This window comes from Mastigoproctus giganteus, chromosome 11 (assembly GCF_048544385.1).
Source record: "Mastigoproctus giganteus isolate SK-2022 chromosome 11, ASM4854438v1, whole genome shotgun sequence".
NCBI lineage: Eukaryota > Metazoa > Arthropoda > Arachnida > Uropygi > Thelyphonidae > Mastigoproctus > Mastigoproctus giganteus.
The window spans coordinates 9,153,002-9,177,676 of NC_143585.1; the positions used below are offsets into that span (position 1 = coordinate 9,153,002).

General features: G+C 39.9%; 1 protein-coding gene across 2 annotated transcripts in view; it reads right to left on the reverse strand.

Moving 5' to 3' along the window:
* Positions 1–10,303: 10,303 nt before the first annotated feature.
* Positions 10,304–24,675, reverse strand: part of LOC150077692 (clavesin-2-like) — a 105,016-nt gene continuing 90,644 nt past the window's right edge. For both annotated transcript variants that reach the window (XM_090385410.1, XM_090385411.1), the window contains exons 6-7: positions 19,899–20,009; positions 10,304–10,655 (exon numbers count right to left, since the gene is read on the reverse strand). In XM_090385410.1, the coding sequence (XP_090241536.1) occupies positions 10,512–10,655; positions 19,899–20,009 (255 nt within the window). In that variant the 3' untranslated portion in view covers positions 10,304–10,511. The remainder of the gene's footprint in view (positions 10,656–19,898; positions 20,010–24,675) is intronic.

Here is a 24,675-nt window from a genome sequence, read left to right on the forward strand (position 1 = left end):
TTATAAGTACACCATCGCTATTCTTCAGTTTCAGTATCATTTGTCTTTCTGTATTATTGCTCATCGCTGTTGATTTAAATCCTTTGTTTTCCCTTAATGCTTGTTTTACTTTTATTGCGTTAAATCTTCTTATGTCCTTTCTGAGTCTCTTTCTAATGGCTTTGCTTAACTTAGTATACTCAATTTTCTCCCTGTCAGCGTTTTTCTTACACTTCATTTGTCGTTTTCGGTTCATCATGACAAGCGTTTCTTGACTAATTTTTTATTCTTTGGATTTCTGTTTCCCTATAGGTTTCTTGGGCTTTATCACTTTCAGAAAATTGTAATATTCCTCGTCGATATCTTGGTCCTGAGCAGTCTGCAGAAGCTCCAACTTGTTCTTAAGTTCCAGTACATACTGCTTTTTCTCCTCTTCTGTTATCTCAAAGACCTCTGTATTATTTACTCGAGTCAGGTTTTTCCTTTCCTTTCCTACATCTATATCAAGTGTACATCTTACCATTGTGTGATCACTTCCAAGATTTACCTTATTCAGGACGGTAACATCATTCACAATATATCTTCTGTTAGTGAGGATGAAATCGATTTCATTAGTTGTTAATCCATTTGGACTCTTCCATGTCCACTTTCTGTTCACGCTTTTCTTGAAAAAAGTGTTCATTAGTGACAGTCTTTGAGAATCTGCAAATTCAACAAGTCTTTCACCCCTTTCATTTCTTTCACCAATTTCAAAATTTCCTATAGTTCCCCTTTCTGCGCTGTTTTGTCTCTTTACAACCTCAGAACTGAAGTTCCCCAATAATGATAGTATAGTGAGTTTTATGTTCATCTAGAAGACTCTCAATTTCGGTATACATTTCTTCAACCTCTTCATCATCATGGCTTGACGTTGGTCCATAAATCATTATAACCGCATGGAAATCCTGGGTGTTTCCTTAGTCTTGACACCCTTGGTGATGTGCTTTTGAATTCCAAAATGTTGTTTTTAAAATCTTTATGGGCCAGAAACCCAACTCCACCTTCACTCCTTTCACTGTTTCCATTGGTGTACAGCAGATTTCCACTTGATAAACTTATAAGTGATTCATTTCTTCTTCATGTTTCAGCCAAACCAATGATATTCCAAATCACATTTTCTAATTCCTTTTCCAGTTCTAATATCCTCTCTTCACCGATGAGTGATCTTACGTTATAACAGGCCAAGTTCAGTTTCCGTGCATGGTAGCCTGGTCGTACCCAGAGATTTTTAGCACCCTCTGCTTCCACTCTGATCCTCTCGCTGCCGTAAGAGGGAGAGTGAAAGCTGCTGGGGACTGAGGGCCATTTGTTTTGTCGTGCTGTCATATGCTGGAGGGTTTGGTCTCTTCCTCTTCACGCTGACCAGGCGTCTTGAAGAGAACCACTCTACAGGTTCGTTGCCACCTTAGTGACCTAAAAGGGCTTGCCATCGAGAAGGTGTGCATGAGTGGATTTTAGGGAGGAAGGCCAACCGGACTTCTCCTAAATCTGCTGTAATAGAGAGATATTGGATCCATCAGTGTTTTCGGCCGAGTGTCTTATAACACCAAGGATATCTGTTCCCCTCTAAGCCCCTGGAATACAAGAACACTAAGTCTTAATTATTTATACCGTAATGTCAGATGTGTCGGTCAAAAAATGAATGAATTCGAAATGCTGGTTATGACAAGTATGGCTGACGTAATAAGCTTACGGAAACGTGGTGCCACCCGGAGATAGGGGATGACGAGATTTAGTTCGGTATGTACTAGTAATTAGGAAGGATAGAGAAGATAGAAGGGAGCGGTGCTGTCATGCCTCTTATAGAAAGTAGCCCGAGCGCGCGCGAATAAAGCCTTCCCGGATTCAGTCGTTTCGCATGCTAGTGTAGAATCTGTATGGTGTGAAATCGTTGGAAGCAAAGGTATAATGAGAGTGGGAGTAATTTACAGGCCAGGTGATTGTGAGATTATGATGAGATCCTCTACATGCAAATGGCATTGGGCAAGTAAGCGTTAATATGTTATTATGGACTATCTTCATTTTTGCCTCCAATTGATGGGAAAAAGTTTGAGAACAACAAGTTTGAGAAAAGAACAAGTTTGAGCTTCTGCAGACTGCTCAGGACGAAGATATCGACAAGGAATATTACAACTTTCTGAAAGTGATAAAGCCCAAGAAACTTATAGGTAAAAAGAAACCCAAAGAAGAAAAAATTAGTCAAGAAACACTTGTCATGAAGAACCGAAGACTACAAATGAAGAGAAAGAAAAACACTGACAAGGAGAAATTTGAGTATACTGAGTTATGCAAAGCCATTTGAAAGAGATTCAGAGTCTCATGAGCACTAATACAGAAAGACAAATGATACAATGATACTGAAACTGAAGAATAGCAATCGCATACATTAAATAGCAGAGTGCATAATTCAAATAGCAGATAAAGAGTTATAAAAGATCGCCAGCAGTGGGGAAGATGGATCGCAAATTAATAACACATACAATATACCTGTTATCCTTCCTGATGAGGTGTTCTACATCATCATGAAATAAATTAAGAATAAGAAAGCCCCGTGGGAAGATGAAGTTACTCTAGAGTTCTCAAAATTGGGAGGAACACACATGACACAAAAACTGGCAAGACTCTTCACAAAATGCATTAGAAAAGGTGTGATGCCTAAGGAGTGGAACAATACACTCATAGTTGTGCTGCTTAAGAAAGGACATAAATCAGAAATTGGAAATTATAGACCAATTAGCTAGTCATCCCACATCTACAAGTTGTTCACATGGGTCATTACTAACAGATTAGAAAGGATACTTGAAAGAATACTTGATGAGAATCAACGGAAAGTGCAAGCTGGCTTTAGAACAGAATTCTCAACTATGGATGACCTTCACGTAATATCACAGCTAATGGAGAAAGCAAATGAATATAAAACACCATTATGCCTGGCATTTGTGGATTATGAAAAGGCAGTTGACTCCATACAGCATAAGGCAATGTTTCAGGCACTGCAAAGACAAGGCATAGATACCCCACATAATATGATTTTGAAGAAAATATATGAGAGTGCTACCTCCTTTATTAGACTAGACAAAGACAGTAGGAAATTTAAAATTTAGAAAGGAATTCGACAAAGAGACACAATATCTCCGAAGTTCTATAATGTTGCCCTTGAGGAAGCTTTCAGAAGATAAGTGTGGTCGCAGAAAGGAGTCAATGTGAATGGAGAGTATCTAAACCATTTACGATTGGCAAATGACATTGTGGTCATAAACCACGGTACCAAAGAATTAGAGGAAAATCTTAATCAGTTATGCAGAGTTAATAAGGATTTTGGACTAAAGATGAATATGGCTAAAGCAAAAATAATGATGAAAAACTATGCCACAGAAAGGAATAAGGAATAAAATCATTGAAGGAGAAGTAATTGAAAAGGAGGAATCATATACTTATCTGGGACAAGTCATTAGCTGTAATAATGATAAATGGCTGGAAGTCAAGAGAAGAATAAATTTTGGATGGATACCATTCACGAAATATAGTCACATGCTGAGGAACAATATCCCAATTTATCTGAAACGTGAAATAATGAACAAATATATACTCCCCACCATGACTTATGGAAGTGAAACTTGGGCACTCACTAAAAGAATGGAAGAAAAGTTGAGAACTACACAGCGAAGAATGGAAGAGAAGTTGAAAACGACTTCCTGCAGTCCAGTCTAAACATTTCTCCCCGTAACTTGAATTTATGACCCCTAGTTCTAGCATCATATATAATCTCATTCATTTACTGATGCCTCTCAGAGCCTTAAACACCTCAATCAAATCTCCTCTAAGGTGTCTAGTTTCCCAACTCTGCAACACACAAAATCGAAGTCTTTCTTCATAAGGACGCCCTTTTGCCGATCTCATCAGGCTATTTTCCAGTATTTGCACCCTTTCAAGAAGCTCGATGTTTTTCTTTCGGTGCGGTCTCCATACTTGAAAGCAGTGTTCCAAGTGTGGTCTAACAAAAGCCTTATATAATGGGATTATCACGCCCCTATCTCTATTTGCAAAAGTTCGATAGATCAGAGATAGGACACCAATGGCCTTCTTTGCAACCTGTTTACCCCAAATATTTGGTCCCAAATATTTGGTCCCAAATTGACCGCAAATATTTGGGTCAATCTTACAAATTGACGGATCATCCAAGCAGAAATCAATAAGAGAATTTGCAGACGGCAAAAAGCCTATCGGCATGCTAAATTCTGTTCTATCGAGCAGAAATGTTCTAAAGATAACAAAGAAACTTATATTTCAATAATTGTACAAAGTTTTTTTTTTGCATGGAGCGGGAACCTGGACTTTGAATAGGCTGGGGGAAAACAAATTGCTCTTCACAGAAATGGTTTTTTGGAGACGCTCAGCAAGAACTTCTAGAAGAGACAGCAAACGAAATGAAGACAAAAGAGAGAAAAATGGAAGTAAAAAAGAATATTATTACAACTGTCGAAGAAAAATGTTTAACATGATATGGACATGTAAAACCGATGCAAGAAATCAGATGTCCAAAGGCTATCTTGGAATGGATACCTCAAGGAGAAGAGGAGGACCCATGACGACATAGATGGATGAAGTACGGGAATGCATGAGAGCCCGAAGTTTAACTGACCAAAACACCTTGTTGCGGGGATAAGTTCCCACGAAAAATAACTTGTAGGCTAAGAAAACCCATTGTAAATGGAAACACACCTCTTGAAGGAGAAGAAGACAAATTTTCCTTGCTATTTTACAAAAGTAAGAACTTAGTGATCCGATGGAATGAATCCACTGATGGCCTTAAGTACTTAATGAATATTACAGAATGTCAGATCTTGCAGTTGTTTTTCTGTCGAGGAAACAGACCTCTTGATTCATAAATAAGTGTTACGTATTTAAATTTGGCATTCATGTTTGCCTTGTTTACTGTCAAGATGTTATGCGTATTATTACATTAGATTTGTTTGTGTGTATTGTTCTCCAAAACGGGAATTTGGGAATTTTTGGGAATTTTTATGGACTTTGCTGGTGCGTTCAATTTCATTAGTTGGGAGAGTGAACTGATGATGTTGTGTATGACTAAATGTTCTTTTAATATTTCTCTATAATTAAAGATTATTTTAGACATCCCACAGTAACAGTTAAGTCGAACTTGGGATCAATTACCCGTCGTGTGACTCGTGGCTGCTCCGCAGGGATCTGTCTTTGGTACTTTAATGTGAAACCTGGTTTTGGAAGATTGGCTCAAGAAAGAATTTGACCACTCGCATAAAATAGCTTATGCAGATGATATGGTAGTACTTGTGCAACGAGAGTCCAAATGAGTTCTGATTCCATATTGAAAGAATTATGCAAATGGTGTAATTAACATAGGTTGACAATTTCTACATACAAAAACTAAAATCATGATGTTGAAGGATAAATTGGATTTTAGTAGACTCCTCTTAGTCTCCTCTCGTAAGGTTCAATGGTATTTCCTTACAGCAGATGTTACTGATTAAATACTTGGGAACATGTATTCATAGCGGCTTGAACTTTATCTCGCATATTAACCATATGAGAAGGTGAAAGTGAAGAAATTTATTGCAATGATCTCAAGAATAACGCGGGTGGAATGAGCGATAAAGGGGAAAACATTCCATTTTATTTATTATTCTATTTTTATGCGGATTGTTATGTACAGTGCATAAATCTGGGTTGGCCATGCAATCAAAGTAAGCAACACCAGAAAGCTTTATTCCATACATCGAGGTATGTTACTCGAAATGGTTATAGCTTGCAGAACGGTTTCCGCAACAGCTTTTCAAGTATGTTAGTTGGCAAAATGCCACTTGATTTGCAGTTATTTTAGAAGGCTATCCTTTTATTTGAGAAGAGGTATAAAATCTGGGTTGCTGGGCATCGAAATTAACACTCTCAAAAGAGGAGGATTTGGGAGCTCCTTTTACAAAATGGCAAAACAGGTGGAAATTTTCAGGAAAAGATAGAATAACATTATGTTAATGGTGTGAATTATATTAAACCAATCTGGTTAGTACCAATGTACGTTGTACATTTTTTGAACAGGTCATGGATCATTATTTGCTAAACTGAACAGTCTTGGAATCGTAGAAAGATGCAACTGTACGTGTAGTAACTGGAAACACGGGAACATGTTGTGTTTAATTGTTTTTAATATTCTGATTTGCGTTTGGATTTACTGAATAATGTAACTGGTCTGGTCAATGGAATTAAGCCAGGTACTTGTTAAAAAAACAGGGAAAATTTCAAAATTTTCCAAGTGAAGTTTATTTGAGAAGGAATATACTTTTGCAATTGGAAGAGTTAAGATTGAATAATGGATGAATTGATAGACTGTACTCTCTTATTGACATGGAACAGTATGCTATTTTTTATACAGGAACAGAGAAATTTCTTTGGGTTGGTGTCCACATCTGCTGCTGCCAACACAGTTGTCAAGAAGCCTTAATGGTTTTTCTTGGATTTGATCCTGCAATAACACCTTCTTCCAGCATGGTTTTGCTGATTAATATGAGTAACTTGTGTTGCGCTCTCTGACTGCTGGTAGATGGCTGTTCATTGAACTATTTGTGTTTTGGAGATTACCGGAGATGATCAGTCTCTAGAGTGTGATGCTTGTGCTCGTCTGTGGACAGTGTCTCTTCATCGGTTTCTGTTGTAGCGTGCTTGTCCAGCTCGTTGTGTTTTAGCTGAGGGGATGATCGTTGCACAGTATTGTTGATATGTAATGTGATATTACATTGAATTGATTGAATGATATACAATGTCTCATGTATATAAGAATATTGTTAATAATTGTATACTGTACTGTACTGTACCATATAAATATGTACGCAGATTTTCCAGATCTTTTTGGCTAGGGGCCGCTTTACTCAATAAATAAAAGGAGAATAAAAATATCATGTAACCTTACCAGAGACCGACTAACTGAGCAGCGCTTAAAAAAAAAAAAAAAAAAAAAAAACATTGCTCACATTTACGGGATTTGAATTCTGGCCTTTCCCACCAGATGAGTCAGGATTGCGATTATAATTACTGCACTGGTTGCAAGAGCTTCTATCCTAGGTTGACTAAAATTACCCAGTATGATCATGGTAACCGTTTTTCATTAGTTTGAACCCTAGAAGAAAAAGAATAAATTATTATCTCTTCCTTTAATAAGGAACTATTTTAGTTGTTCGATGAAATACACGATCATGATAGAATCAATCATTTCTAAGTATAATTTTTAACACAAACATTCGAAGTAGTAGTAATAGTAGTAGTAGTAGTGGCATGTGATGCAAGAAAGCATGGGTATGAGCTTATGCAGCATCAGCGAAAAAAAATCAAAAAAAAAAAATCACACCATTTCCTTCAAATGCCTGTACAGTTCCTCCTTAAATTTATTCAACCTATCAACTTCCACAACGACAGATGGAAGTTTGTTCCAGCAATTAACCACCCGCTGGCTAAAGGCAAATTTCCGCACATCTATTCTACATCTGTCCTTTCTTAATTTGAATTTATGCCCCCTTAGGTTCGTAATCTGAACAAGTGGAAGGATCCCATCAGAATTCAGCGTGCTCAACCCATTAAAGGCCTTATACATCTCAATCAGATCACCGCGCAGGTACATAGTCTCCAACCACTGCAATTTGCAGAACTTAAGCCTCTCTTGGTAAGAGGATCCCTTCATTCCTCTCACAAATCTTCTTGCCCTTCGCTGTACACGCTCAAGCAAATCGACATCCTTCCTAAAATGAGGCCTCCAGACCTGAACGCAGTACTCAAGGCGAGGTCTGACCATTGCCTTATACAGAGAGATAATCACCTCCTTTTCCCTGCTAGCAAAATTCCTATAAATCATTGACAAAACCACATGACCTGCCCTGGCAGACTGTCTGCCTTGCTCAGAAAACTTCATATCTGCCTGCACAATTACTCCCAGGTCTTTTTCATTTTCTACCATCTTAAGTGTAGTACCACAGAGTTGGTACGTTTCTCTGGTGTTACTTCTACCCATATGCAGTACTCTGCATTTGTCAAGGTTAAACTTCAGTTGCCACTTCTTAGCCAATCTGCCCAAATTATCTAGATCCTGTTGCAGTAACACACTACCATTACTGTGATTAACAACCCTGCCAACCTTTGTACCATCTGTAAACTTCGACACTAAGCCTGCTATACCTTCATCAATATCATTGATAAATATACAAAACAATAGTGGACCCAACACCGAACCCTGTGGGACTCCACTAATAATATTAGACCACGAAGAGCAGCACCCATTGATTACCACCCTCTGTCTTCTCCCACTTAACCATCCTTTTATCCATTGTAGCAACTTACCCTTAATACCATTCTGCTCCAATTTGTACAATAGTCTTCTATGCGCAACAGTGTCAAAAGCTTTCCTGAAATCGAAATATATGATATCAAAATTATTTTTTGCATCCAGTTCCTTTGTAACTTCATCATAATATCCTATCAAATTTGTCAGACAAGACTTTCCCTTAACAAACCCGTGCTGTGTCTGAATTATTGCTGCAGTCTTGTCTAGATGATCCTGCAATGCATCTTTAACCAGTGATTCCATTATTTTACCCAGAACAGAAGTTAAACTAACTGGTCTGTAATTACTCGTGTCACCCTTCGATCCCTCTTTGTGAATTGGGGATACATTTGCACATCTCCAGTCCATGGGAACTTCCCCTGAGTCCAAGGATGCTCTCCTAATTATGGCTAAGGGTTTGCTTAGTTCCTTTGCCGCCTCCTTTAATATAACTGGATGGATCCCATCCACCCCAAGTGCTTTTCTTAGGTTTAACTTCAACAATTTCTCCTCCACTTTGCTCTCAGTTGATACAAAATCATTACGTATCCTGCTACAATTTGATAACCTTCTGCTATTTTCAAACCTTAATAATTCCTCATGTGTGAATGTAGATGCAAAATACTCATTCAGTTTGTTTGCTATCTGAGCAGGATCATCAACAGTCGAACCATCGATGTCAAGTGGACCAATCAGATTCATCCCCATCCTTTTAGAGTTTATATAAGTAACAAAATCCTTGCTGTTTTTCTTAGCATCTTTTGGCAGCTGAGAGCTTATTGGGCCCCTCAATTTAGATCTTTCGAAGGCATTCACCCTGTCCTTCAAACTCTCATATAGGCCCATAACAATGCTGAGTTGTCGCCTGATTTCCTTACACTCCTTACATTGCGCACACAAAAAGACATCCCCCATGGCAATATCATGTTCCGTTCCAGAAGTTCGGCAAACATTTCACAAGTTGCACATTTTTTTAGGCTGTGATGCTTTGGAGAATTGCACCCCTCAGTTCTCCCCCGAGTCACAGCACTCCTGCCACTTTGTGCCAGTTGCTTTGCTGCTCTAGTTTGGGGCATGATATTTTAAATTAATAAGATCAATAAATTAAATTAATTAAATGTCAATACTACGCTATCTAATAGAAACTGTGAAGCGTATTACTCTATAAATTATACGTTAGAGCTACCTAACTGCCTCAATTAAAAATTTGAATTCCCTGCCACTATATACAAAAACAATTGCTGCAAGATTCGAACGAAATAACGGTTTTATGTATATTAAGTAGAAATCCACAAAAACTCTTTATCTAAATTAAAATAAAAATAACCAGCGTAACTATAAGACTACGTATTAAGTACAATATAAAATAACAATTATGTAAATAAAAAGGCAAACACTTTTCGCTTTATCCAACATTATATTTGAACCAGCTTCGCGATGTCCAACAGTTTTAGCCGTTTTTATTAAAAATAGTATTCAATGATTTATAAATCACAGTGCAGTCTGAGCGAGATTTATTCATTACTTAATTTAAATACTTCGTTTGTGATTTCGCAGAAAGAAGTAGAAAAGCCTTAGTGGCAAGAAATTAATTGCGTGTTTCAGAGAACAACTTGGCATCATAATTGTTTTAAATGTAGGATCCACTAAAAATTATATTTGCTTTCAACTTCGATAATTTGAAGTTAGCATTCTGTTATTTTCAGAATTGTTTGGACATTTGTAATTTTATAATTGCAAAATTTTGTTTCGAAGAACTTTATTTGGTGAGAGTACAGCGATTTTTTTAATTCCTTGATCCAGGGAGCCAGTTATCTTTCCAGATTATCAGTTGTCTTCGAAGCGGTGTTTAAAATATGTAAATAGAACATAAAACTTTCATTCAGAATTTGTTTTATTTGATAAGTATACAACTTGAATATTTCTAATTTTACCCCAGAATCTGTTTTTCTTCTTTAATCATAACTAATAAAAGTCTCAAATAATCTTCTGAAAACATAAGATTAACAGACATTTTCCGAGAAGACGAAGTCGTTTTTCCAAGCAAAACAAGGAGAATGTCAGAAATTTTCTGACTAAATCGTATATCTGTTTGGAACGCTCCTTCAGAACAAAAAGGATTGTCGTGGTTATTTTGATTAAGGAAGTTTTATATGCTCTTTGAGTGCCACTTTACTATCTTGTTATACACTGAGAGTTCTTTTCGAGGTCCCAGATATCCACCGAATTCAGAGGGAAGAAGAGCTGGGCTGACGTATTCATGAATAGACTCTACGTCATCGTGTAAAAACATCTGAAAATATATAACAAAATGCTCAGTCAAAGAAAATGCCATGGAATACCCATTATCTCATATTGTGATTGATCTATAGCGATAGGAAACTATTATTTCTATTAACAAATACGATCCAGTTCACAGTAAAAAGGCAAATATTTAATGAAATAAAAAAATAATAATAATTCTGCAACAAAAATCACAAGATGTAAAAAAAAAACCCAATAAACTTCAAAATTTAAATATGTTTTTAAAAAGTGGCTATTGGAAACATATCTAACAAATTTCATAATTCACGCTGTAAATTTAAACCAGACCATTAATAACAGTAAGCAGGAATGTTCTTTAATTTCTTGACCCTTGCATAATCACAAATCAGCATAAGACGAGTACACAGAGGTAAATGGTATTTCTTTTTCAACAAAGAGAAAAGCTGCCACATTTAACAAAAGTATAATAATTTGTTTAAATTTTCTTACATGCTTACTTAAAATATATCTAGATATTTAGGGCTAAAATGTCTCAAATTGTGAGAACATTTAGGTGTCATATACGTTCAAGAAATCCATTGAATGACGATGCCTTTACCATATATTTTAATCTTAAATAAGATTCTGTCATAGAAGTTAGTAGAATAACGTATTTTAATTACATGGTAAACCTAATCGAAGTTGCTTATAGCATCATTACATAACATCTCATCATATTGCGAATTCCTTCGCATAAGGGGCCCGCGTGGGTAGCACAGTTGGTAGGATCGTTTTCCTCGCTGCAACAGGAGGAAAAGATCTGAGTTCGAGTACCATCGACGACAGGAGGGATTTTTATGTGTCTTTTCCGCAGTGAACGCGACTGAATTAGTCTGTCTCAGGGGAAGGTAGCACGGTGTTTCTCCTTGTAGCTCGGGTTTTTCGTCCAGCAAAACAGATTGTCAGAAATTGACCACAGAACACAGACAATTTACAAAACAGATACACAAATAATACATAATTTTGCCAGGCTAAGTCGTCGATTCTCCTAAAAAACCCAACTACAATAAAAACAACAACCCGCACAGCAAGTTGCATACTATCTATGGAAAATTATGGAGGGAATGATCAATAGTGGGATTCAGGATAATTTAGATATAAATGGATTTCTGGAAGAATCTCAGCAAAGGAAGAATCATATTTTCACAAATCTGGTTAGCTATTTTGACCGGGTAACTCAGGAGCTCGATTTAGGGAATAATTTCGACATTGTTTATTTGCATTTTAGCAAATCATTTGACTCAGTCCCACATGAACAGTTACTTTATAAGCTGGAACAGGCTGGAATCACAGGAGAAATTCTTAGATGGAGCGCAGGATGGCGTTAGGGCAGGAGATGGAGGGTTGTGATAAATGGCTATTCCTCAGATTGGATTGATGTCAGAAGTTGGGTTCCCAAGGATCAGGGCTGGTCAGGAAAATGGCAGCTATGCTTTAATCCAGCAAAATCTATGGAACCTGGGGAACAGTAACCCAAAAATAACTTATACATTTGGCGGAGCTGAACTAAAGCGAGCAGTGGGGGAAAGGGACTTGGGTATTACGATACGGTCAAACTTTAAGTTCTTAGAGAAGTGTCGACAGGTTGCAGGGAAGGCGCAAGGTGTCCTATCGATGATTTATCGAACAATTGCTACTAGAGATAAGAGCGTCATAATTCCATTATATTAAGATCTTGTTACACCACACTTGGAATACTGTACTGTATTCACGTATTTAGGCAGCAACTAAAGAAAGACTGACCTTTTTTAAACGGTTCAGCCACGAGTAACTCGCCTGGTGAGATCGACAAAAGGGCGTCCATATGAGAAAAAGACTTCGAATATGTGGGTTATTATTATTATTATTAATACTAGCCATATAGTGCAAGGGAAGCCTGAGGCTTATGTTGCACCAGCTAAAAAATTCTCGAGTTACCCTGTCTGTGTGTGCGTGTGAGAGAGAGAGAGAGAGAGAGAGAGAGAGAGAGAGAGAGAGAGAGAGAGAGAGAGAGAGAGAGAGAGAGAGAGAGAGAAGTAGAAGGGAATCACCAAGAAAGAGAAGAATGATGATATCCAGCTCAGAACCCTGGGTGTGCCAAGCCCATACTCACCAGATGTGAGCCCCTGAGTTGCAGAGCTTGGAAACCAGGCACCTTAGAGGAGACTTCATTGAGGCGTAAGCAAAATGAATGAGGACGACATTTTCACGGTTATAAATGAGCAGTTATTCCACAGTAATCTTCTCCTGTAGAGAAGACTATTTTTACTTATTCACAGTGGGTAGTCTTCTCTACTGGGGAAGCTTTACTTATTGAAGGTATAATAAGAGAGGCAACTCATTGTGAAAGAATTCACAGAATAAGATATTATGTAACGGTGGGACTTCTTAATTTCGGTTGGTTTTCTATGTATAAAAATGATGCTGCTGCATTAACTTTTATGACAGTTGCTTATTTACGAAAAAAAAATATATTGCAAAAAAGGGCGTCGTCATTAATGGCTTAATTGTTGTGCACTGTCAGTATGATGAGCCCATTAAATTGGTACCGAGGAGCAAACATGAGATTTTCAAAAGCAAAGAAGTTAGTTCTGTGGTAGGTAGGTTGCTACTTGGCAAACAACGTTTCCCTGGATATTATTAGAACAGGATTTGTCGCAATTTGTTCGAAAGTAACCTAGGATGAAGAAGAGAATGGAATCTTTAAAATTCATTTTTCGGACAAATTCACTAAAGATATTATTCATTTGAAGACAATGGCTACAAATCCGTTTGTTGCATTGTTTTGTTTGCTTTCTTTGTTGGATGAAAATCTGAGTTTATGGGGAGCTGAGATCAGGCAACTTTCGGGCTGAATATCTAGGCCAGGTGGGAAAAATGCTCTAAAAATTCTTGCCCTCTTAATGGGATTTGAACCTAAGCTTTTTTTTTTTCATGGCGTGGTAATCAACAGGGATATCTATGAGAAGACAATAATCAGGAAGAATATTGTCAATTTTTGGCACAAAGCAGTTAGTGCAAAAGTTTGTGCTAGAAGAGTAAGTCGATGTGATTCCATCATAAGTTGTAAATGTCCTCTGAGATAGTGGCATAGTGTTTTGTGAAAGGCGCCGCCGGGGGATTCAATGCATCTGCACCATGGTACTTTTTTGAGAAGTACAGAACCTCTGTAAAACCCAGAAAAAAGTGTAATGTCTGGTTTGAGTCAAAGTAGTCTTATGTTCTGTTGTTGTGTCCCTGTCTACGTGGCCGCAGGGGTCCTGGTGGGACACTACATTGCCCGCCACCACTGCTGAGAGTGAGTCAGGCTGCCCATTACACTATGGGTGACCTCTGCCAAGGTCGCCTGAGCTTCCTGAGAGAGACCAAAATAATAATAATAATAACCATTCAATGTTCACAAACCTCTTGTATGTGCTTCGCTGTCTAAGAATATTCACCACGCACGGCATCATCTGATGTACCATTGTAACGAGTTTTGTATATTAATGTCAGCTGAAGTCGGAACCCATCGTCCCGATATTGTAGAGATATCATTGTAAATTGTTTATTTTTTGTTATTATTTCTATAATATAACATTACACTTATATACTAACATTATAACGCGCTGATCGAAGTCTAATCAGGATATGACCTGTGCAATCATTTCATCCGGCATTTGTAGTGACGTATTTGCCCTGTGCTGTTCTTCCATTAGCTCGAATAAGTGACGTAATTGTCTCGCCCTCTTCTCCCAATGGCTTGAATAAATATCACTAGGAGGAAAACTTTTTTAAAGTATAGATAATAATAACAATAATAATAATACAACACAATAAAATTTTATTTTATTTTATTGGGGGATTCCACTCCGTGACGGGAGTGGAATCTCCCAATCAAGGAGAAATAATATAAGCGCAACAATAATAATAAATAAATTTTCTGTTTATACTCCGGCACGACAACCAAGTCAGTAGAGTTTACAATAAATCGTCAATACAAATATTTATCGTATTTAGTAGTCGCGGGTTTGAACGCCGGTCCACTCAAGAAACGCTTGCTATGCACTCGCGCTCCTGATCACTGGGCTACGTCAGGCCTGATAGCACTCAACTCTCTATCCATCATGCTTAATGGCAGCAAGTATGAATATAACCTCAAAGAAAGAAGAAAGAACCTGTACACCCTCACCCACCTGATATGTATGGATGGCACCAAACTCTACTCGGAAATGAGAAACCATTCCAGCAACTACTCCGGATCACCGAAGAATTCAGCAAGGAATTCAGAATGGAATTTGGTCTAGACAAATGCAAGACCCACGCACTGCACCAGGGAAAATTAGTTGGCCGAAACTATCAGCTGATGACTGGTAAAGAGATCGAAGCTATGGCAGAAAGAGAGACCTACAAATAGGGTTGATGCAGGCTCAGCAGTTAGAGCACAAGGAAATCAAGAAGTGCCTGACCGAAAAATATCATCAGAGATTCAGAAGCCTGCTGAAAGCAAAATTGAACGGAGGAAACACAGTTAAAGCCATAAACACCTATGCAGCTCCAGTACACCTTCGGAGTCATAGATTGGACTAACACGAGCTAGAAGATATCATGCGAAAGACAATGACAATGATGACCAAGAACCGCCAACACTACCCGAAGTCAGCAGAGGAGAGACAAATAATAGCTCGGAAAAGGGAAGAAGGGGCCTAATAGACCTGATACAGCAACAGAAAACAGCGATAGTTAACCTGAAGGATTACTTCGAGAACAACACAGCACCACTCCACCAGGCTATAAAGAAGATAGATAAGTGGAATATCCCACTCAACCGAAGCGAGGAGACCCTTCCCGCCCAAACGGCACAAGAAACTAAGCTAGAAAGATGAGCAAAGAAGACACTCCATGGCAGACACTACAATAACTTCCATCAAGATCACATCGATAACATTGCTTCAAATGCATGGCTCACAAGTGGGACGCTCTTCACTGAGACTGAAGGATTCATGCTGGCCATCGAAGACCAGGTAATCAACTCCAGATACTATAGAAAATGCATTGCAAGGGGGGGGTGGAATGTCAGATGACACATGTCGACTATACCACCTGCCCTCAGAAACGATCCAACACATCACCGCGGAATGCAAGGTGATCACATAGACTGAGTACGCTCGTAGACACGATTATGTAGTCAGGATAATACATAAGAAACTAGCGAGGAAATACCAGTTGACCAAAAAAAGTGTACCATAATAAAAGTACGAACCCCAGGCAGTACTAATGAACCCAACGGACAAGCTGTACTAGGACCGTGCCATAATAACGGATGAGACCAATAGACCGGACATAACTCTTGTGGACAAGGTGGAAAAGACTACCTACCTGATTGACATAGCGGTGCCCAACACAAGCAATGTCCAGAAAACCCATAAGGAAAAAATTAGGAAGTACACGAATCTGAGACATGAGGTGAAGGAGATGGGGTATATGCAAAAAGTAACGACCATCCCGATCATCGTGTCGACCTCCGGTATGGTGCCAAAGTCCGTTCATAGCAGCATAGCAGCAATAGGTCTCCCAGAGAACACCTACAAGGAACTACAGAAAGTCGCAATCTTGAACATCAGTAAGATAGTCAGAGAGTTCCTCGACTAAAAGTAACACCTGACATTACAACCACCCTGTATACTTAGTAGCAGTACCCGTCACGGTGTGGAACTCCCAGTCAGGGAGAAATAATAATAATAATAATAATAATAAATAATAATAATAATAATAATAATAATAAGGTGGTTTCATTTCGATGCTCCACTTCATGCATTGGCATGAAGTGGAGCATCAAAATGAATACGTACATCATGCAAGCATACTACGAAATAACGAACCTGGAGACCGATATGACAAGTTATAGGGTGAGACTACATACCAAGTGGCTGGAACAATTCCTGTATATTCAGGTCATCGAAGAGCGAATAGCGGACCAGAGAAGGACCATCGTCACGAAGAACCTAATAGCCCCTGAAATCTTGGAAAAAATCAAGCAGGACGTGAGCGATCAACAAAAAAGGATAAAGAATATGGAAGCACAGGAAGAAGAACATACCACCCCCGAACCAGAGGCAGAAGAGCAAGAGGGAAAAAACCCGCAGCTGCTGAAGTGGAAACAGACGAGGTCATGATATTCAGAATACAGGACGAGTGGAAGAAGGCCGTAACAGAATTCGAAGGAATGGACCCCACAAAGACTCACGTGATACCGAAGCAGAGGCCGAATAGAACATTATGGAGAGTCACAGACCACCTGACTCGGCACATATTAACGCATTACCTCGACAGCAACATTGCAACACTGGAGGTCATCCACACAGCCGTGTATTGTGCTGCTTCCATTAATTCTCGTGGCTGCGGAGCAGCCACGAGAATTAATGGAAGAGAAGCGAGAGACCAGCAGCAGAAGAACCAAAAACAGAAGGAACCACCAGCTTGGGAAAGAAGACTTCAGCAGAAGATAGAATAATTAAGAGTCAAGATAGGCCAATTGACCCAGTACCAATGGGGCAATAAGAGTAAGAAATTAATTGGAAAAGTGAAGAGCATCCTCAAGAGAAACAGCGTCCACAGCAAACATGAGACAAAAAAATCAGAGAATAGGATGGTACTTGGACACATCGAAGCAGAACCTCCTTGCACTTAGCAAGAGACTACGCCGATACAAAGAGAGCTCCAAGAAGAAAATAAACAGCCGAATCTTCTATGAGGACCAAAGAGATTTTCACAGGAATCTCGGAGAAGACGGGAAACAAGGGACCACCCGAGAAGAAGACGATTGAGGATTTTTGGGGAAACCTATGGAGCAGGGAAGTAAAACATAACAGCCGAGCCACCTGGAAAGAACTAGAACGCAAGAAAACCAAGGACGTACAAGAAATGAGAGGATGGGAGATTCGGGAAGAAGAAGTAAAACAGACGATCAAGAACTCTCACAACTGGCCAACTCCAGGAATAGACAACGTCCACAACTACTGGTACAAGAAGCTCACTTGCACACACAAGCACCTGGCAAAGCATTTCACCCAAATGATAAGGCATCCAGAGACAATCCCGAAGTTTCTCATTCTAGAAATCACATATCTGAAGCTTAAAGACGAATATACAAGAAACCCGGCGAAATATAGGCTAATCACCTGCCTCCCAACAATGTACAAGATCCTGACCAGCTGCATAACCAGGAAGATAACAGACCACTTGGAGAGCCAGAGCATGATGGCCGAACAACAGAAAGGATGCAAGCGGATAGACCGGACATAACTCTTGTGGACAAGATGGAAAAGGCTACCTACCTGATTGACATAGCGGTGCCCAACATTAGGAATGTCCAGAAAACCCATGAGGAAACAAATTAGGAAGTAAACGAACCTGAGACATGATGTGAAGGAGATGTGGCATATGCAAGAAGTAACGACCAATCCTATCATCGTGTGAACCACAGGTAAGGTGCCAAAGACTCTACATAACGGCCTAGCAGCAATAGGTCTCCCAGCGAACGCCTACAAGGAACTCCAGAAAGTCGCAATCCTGAACACCTGGAGAATAGTCAGAGAGTTCCTCGACCACCAGTAACACCAGACATAACAGCAACCACCCTGAGTACTTGGTAGCAATATTCGTCACGAGGTGGAACCCCCAATCATGGAGAAATAATATAAGCGCAGCAATAATAATAATAAAAATTTGGAAGGAATGGCTGAGGAAATAGAGACTAAAGATGGGTGAGAATGTAGTTAAATAAGAGCAGGCCACTGTGAAGGGGGCCTGCTAGAGATGGAAATGGAATTGGGAGGAGTGTGGAGGGGGATCGTCCCCAGTGGTCGAAAGTCAATACGAGACAGATGCGCCCATGGGTGTGCCATATGAATCCATATGGCAGGTATCAATCTTGACCATCCCAGAAGGGGTTCATATTCAGGGTGGTCAGAAAGTAAACTGAAATATTTATGATGAGAAAGAAAGAATGAGGTGATTTAATGCAATCGCTAATAAGAAAATTAAAAAAAAACTGTATTTTCATCCAACTCTGGGCTTTGATAAGATTCCTACAAAGGCTGAGATACATATCATATTGAGGAATAAATTTGCTTTCCTGCTGATAGTCTGTATCTTTTCACTCGACAATAGTGTCATTGCAGTTTGCAACTTACCTATTCCAAACAGGTCGCCTTAAAAACGTTACAAGTTTTTCATCCCTCATGAATAGCACAGTTGGCATAATAAGCGCCCCGCTGCACCGGGTGGGAAAGACCTGAGCTGGACTCGTGTCAATGGCGCGAGGAATTTTTATGAGTGTCTTTCATAGCGTGGCTTAGTTAGTCGGTCTTAGAGGAGGGTAGCATGTTTTTTTTTTCTCCCAGAAACTCGGGTTTTCCCTCCAGCAAAAAGTCAGTCTACCACAGAACACAAGCAAAATTTACAAACATAATATATACAGCGCATTATGGTCTTAGGTGGACACTGATGCGCTTAAAAACCCTACACAACCAACTTCTCCTCCATACTGACCCTTCCACAGTTCATTTTTTTCCATATTCTGAAAGAAAAGAACAGAAACTACAACACTGGAAGGAGACGAGCTCTATAATCCTTAACTCACTAGCCAGAAAAAAAAAAAAAAAAATAGAAACCTTTATTCAATAAAAATTGTAATTCATTACATTGCATGATTTCCTTAAATGATCAAACACTACAAGTGAAGAGAGGAAAGCGTTGCACATCCACTGTTGTTCTTTATACTGAGCATCAACATGTAAGACTGTGTATGTGTGCGTTCGTAGACGGAGTTTACACATTGCAAGAGCTAAGCATTCCCAAATAAACTCAGGGGATAATGAAATCTCTCCGCCAGTCCCCACTGCCAATGTGACGAATGCTATTTTTAGTTTCAAAAGAAGGCTGGCCATTCGTGAGTCACTTTGTCAAAAAGATATTTTAATATTCCCAAGCCACATGTGCAACGTAAGCGTATTATAAGGTATAATAATTAACTGTGACATTTGGGAATATTTTTCAAGGATAGTAGACTCTTTTTGAGCAATAAAGATCTTTAAAAACTTGTTGGCTTGGTCCTTAATCATAAGCATGATCGTACAGATCAATATACACTTTCAGTATTAAGACGTAGTGTACATATTTTTAACACATATAATATTTAAAGCATATATTCAAAATAAAATGTTTAAATTTAAAAGTGAAACTTTCCATGTTTCTCACAGAAATAACTTACCCGTTTACTGATTTTTTCACTGAGCAGAGGCTGTATGACAGAATACATGGCTTTTAAAAGAGCCGAAGTACAGAGCAAATGAAACTGCTTCGTTCGGTAAGGTAGTATATTCTGAAAGAAAGAGAACAGAAATTATAACACCGGAAGGAGACTAACCTTTAGTATATATCTCCTTAACTCACTGGCCAAAAAACCAGAAACTTTTATTCAGTATCAAACAGATCACCTTTTGCGCGAATTACAGCCTGTCCACGCCGTGGCATAGATTCCGCTGGGTGTCTAATGGAATATAGCTCAAGGTTTGGCCATTTCTCCATCAGAATATTTGTCAGCTGGGGTTTGTTTGTTTGTTTAGATTTTATTGGCGCATTAACATCTAAGGCTATAATGCGCCAAGACCAGGTAATATATAAAAATTTAAAAATTTATCCTTTCCGTGACCTAAGTAATTAGGTCACCATGTCCAGATATATAATAAAAGCTTATCAATAAAAGAAATAACAATAACGAATAAATTTTAAATATGTGTAAAAACCTTTATTGATTTCAAAAAGCTAAAAACAGCAGACACATTGTCATTGTCAGATAAAATCTGACTGAGTGTATACGGCTCAGTCAGATGGTTAAAAGCGGTAAAACGGATATTGCTAAAATCTGGACATTCAATTAAAAGGTGTCTGATCGATAAAATTGTGCCACAGGACACACACATAGGAGGGTCATCAGCCCTCAGCAAAAACGAATGAGTGAAATGACTGTGTCCTATGCGGGTCCGGGCAAGAACAACTTCCTCCTGACGATTCCTGCGCAGACTAGCCTGCCACGGTTCAATTACAGGCTTTATACGATATAATTTATTCGCAGTCTGTCTATTCCACGAATCCTGCCATTGGGAATGTACCTTTTGATGTACTATTTGCCTGTAGTCTGTATAGGGGACTAACAGGCAGCGGTTATTATTGGGAATTGCTGATTTGGCTGCGGCATCAGCCAAATCATTTCTCCTAATCCCAATGTGGCTGGGAATCCAGCAGAAGCGGATGTCATATTCGCGTTCACGGAGAACGTGAATCTTCTGCTGAATGCTAGACAGGACTGGATGAGGATTATACCTCACAGATATTAAAGTCTGTAACATGCTAAGAGAGTCGGAATATAAAATGAACCGTTGGTATTGGCATTTACTAATATGATCCAAGGCTAACTCTACGGCGTGCAGCTCTGCAGTAAATATGCTGCATTCAGAGGGGATCTGCTCCGATGTAGTGCTGTCTGTAAAGACAGCAGCAGATCCCACATATGATTCAGACTTCGAGCCGTCTGTGTAGACTGGCGCGAAGTCAGAATATTCAGTTCGGTGTACTGAATGAAGCTACAGGTAGACCGATGATGGAGTGTCCGACTTTCCCCAATTTCTAAGGGACAAGTCACATGCCGGGACACGAGCATGCCAGGGTGGAAGCGGTTGCTTTGATGTTTGGGCAACCTTGTCTACCTTGATATTGAGTTCGTTGAGTAGCTCTTGGACACGAATACCAAAAGGACGGTTGGCAGTCTTACGGGTGTTGTACAAGTTTTCCCATCGTGGCTCAAAACCGAAGGGCCACGTAGGATGGTCTGGCAGGGATTTCAGTTTTAAAGCGTACTTTAAAGACAACTGCTTACGTCGAAACGATAACGGTGGTTCGTTTGCTTCGACGTATAAACTCTGGACAGGAGATGTTCGAAATGCTCCAGTAGCAATACGTATAGCCTGATGATGGACAGGATTCAGCCATCGAAGTACACTGTCTCTGGCTGAAGAATACACTTGGGACCCATAATCTAATTTGGATCGCACAAGTGCACGGTAAAGCCGTAAAAGGGTGCATCGGTCTGCACCCCAGGATAAGGAGGACAGCGAGCGGAGCATATTAAGGGCTCTTGTGCACTTTGTGCGGAGTTGGCGAATGTGATCCAAAAAGGACAATTTTTTATCGAATATGAGTCCCAAGAATTTTGTGTTCGCTGCTACTGGAATAGCATTTTGTCCGAGCCTTAATTCAGGTTCAGGATGAAGATTACGCTTGCGACAAAAGTGTACGCAAACGGTCTTCTCCGGCGAGAACCTGAAGCCATTAGCAAGTGCCCAGGAATTCAAACTATCGATGGCTTTCTGCAGTTGTCTTTCAATAACCCTCATGTTGCATGACTGGCAAAAAATGCTAAAGTCATCAACATAGAGGGCACTGTTTACAGTTGGAGGAAGTTGTTCTGTGATGGAATTTATTTTGATGGCAAAAAGCGTGACACTTAATACTGATCCTTGTGGTACTCCCTCCTCTTGGTTAAAGGAGCGAGAGAGTGAGGATCCCACACGAACTTGGAACGATCGTTTGGCGAGAAAGTTTTGAATAAAAAAGGGGAGATGCCCTCTAAGGCCTAGGTTATGTAAATCTTTTAAAATGCCAAATCTCCAAGTTGTGTCATACGCTTTTTCCAAGTCAAAGAACACCGACACCAAGTGTTCGCGTTTTAGGAAAGCATCCCGGATGGATGCTTCCATTCTAATAAGATGGTCCAAAGTGGACCGGTTTCTTCGGAAGCCGCACTGGATGTTGGAGAAAAGGTCATTTGTTTCTAGATACCAAATTAAACGAGAATTAGCCATTCTCTCCAGGATTTTGCACAGACAGCTAGTCAGAGCAATAGGACGATAATTGGTGGTGACTTTTGGATCCTTTCCTGGCTTAGGAAAGGCAAGAACGATAGCCTTTCGCCAGGAGTACGGAAACTGCCCTTCAGTAAAGATTCTGTTATACAGAAGGAGCAGACAATCCATAGATTTTGATGAAAGATGTTTAATAATTTCATAATGGATGCCATCTGGTCCAACGGCACTTGCTTTGGAAAGAGCGAGGGCCCTTTTCAGTTCCAGAATAGTGAAATCCCCGTTGTAGGGATAAATGCTCTTAGATTTAAAACTAAGTGCCTGTTTTTCGATTTTATATTTCAGGACCAGAAACTCTGGGGAATACGAAGATGATTGAAGAAGGGTGGGATGTATATTTTCCCTTCATTTTCCGGATTTTATCCCAGACTAGCCTAGAGTTGGTAGACTGGTTAATAGATGATGTAAAACGGATCCACGATTCCTTTTGACTCTGACGACGGATATAGCGTGCTTTGGCTCGTGCACGTTTGAAGGCTATAAGGTTGTTCGTGGTAGGATATCGGCGAAATATCCCCCACGCTTTGTTTTGAGCCTTTTTTGCTGCTGTGCATTGTGAATTCCACCAAGGTTTAGGAAATGGTGGAAACCGGGCTGATGTTTTTGGGACAGCATTAGCAGCTGCTTGGACAATATTTTCTGTGATGTACTTAACTGCATCATTGATAGGCTCTTGACTGACTGTACTAAGATCAAAATTTGCCTGGTGTTGGAAGGCAGTCCAGTCAGCCTGATCAATCTTCCACCGTGGTAACCTGAAGGGAAGACATGGTCTCCCACTGTGTAGCAAGGTTATCACGGGGAAGTGATCACTACCGTATGGATTCTCCTCCACTTCCCAGGTGAGTGAAGGGAGTAGAGAAGGGGAGCAGATAGAGAGATCAATGGCAGAAAAAGTACGGGTAGGCATGTGGAAAAAGGTGTTTGTTCCAGTATTTAGAAGGGAAAGGTCATTGTCATTGAGCATACGCTCTATGACTCGTCCCCTTCCGTTGATGTTAGCACTACCCCACAGGGTGTTATGTCCATTAAAATCCCCAAGAAGTAAGAAAGGGGGAGGCAGCTGCGTTAGAAGATCATCAAGGTCTGCCTGGGAGATGTCAGTCCCAGGTGGCAAATAAATAGAGCATACAGTTAATAAGAATCCCACTGAAAGGCGAATTGCAACAGCCTCTATGCCGGTTGTAATTAGCAAGGGCTGCACTGGGGTATGGTTACCCACAAGGATAGCCACTCCCCCATGTACAGAGCCATCCGCAATTCTATCCTTTCGAAAAACTGTGATGTTGTGCATGGTGGGATCATCATTTGCCTTTAGATATGTCTCCTGCAAACAAAAGCAAACTGGCTCGTGCTTTTGCAGGAGGGCCTTGATGTCGTCTATATTTCGCCGGAATCCACGACAATTCCATTGTAGGAATTTAGCCATTATTTTGGCTTGGTGGGTCCCTCAGGCGACTTCCGAGGTGCTGAGGGCTTACTTTTATCAGTCTTGGATTTATCTTTTTTGGGGAAGAAAGGACGCTGTCCCGTGTCCATTTCCTCCTCCGCAAAGAGTTCCAAGACTGAATCATCGGGTACCTCCTTCTGCTCTACATCCATCTTTTCTTGGGTACTAGGGGGGGACTTCCCCTTTCTTATTCTTTTCTTTCATAGTTACCTTTGTTACTTGTGGAGCGTTAGGAGGTACCGATATAGGAGTGGCAGCTGATTGGTCCTTCTGTGCAGGTTTTTGAGAACTTAATAGATACCGCGCGATGGGAGTGAAAGACTCCTTTGGAGGAATGGTCATGTCCGTCTGAGTTCCTACGGAACATCTCCCTGCTACCTTCTGGGCGTAGGTAGGTCTGTTGATATTCAGGGGTTTAACCGCTTTCCTTGCCTCCTGGTATGATATATTTAGCTCTGCCTTCAGCCGTTGAATTTCTTTTTCTTCTTTCCACCTCTGGCATGCTCGTGAATAGGCCGGGTGTTCGCCTTCACAGTTAATACAGGTGGGTTTTGCGGCTGAACATGCTGTTGTTTCGTGGTCATTTGCACCGCATCGAGCGCATGCAAGGACTCCAC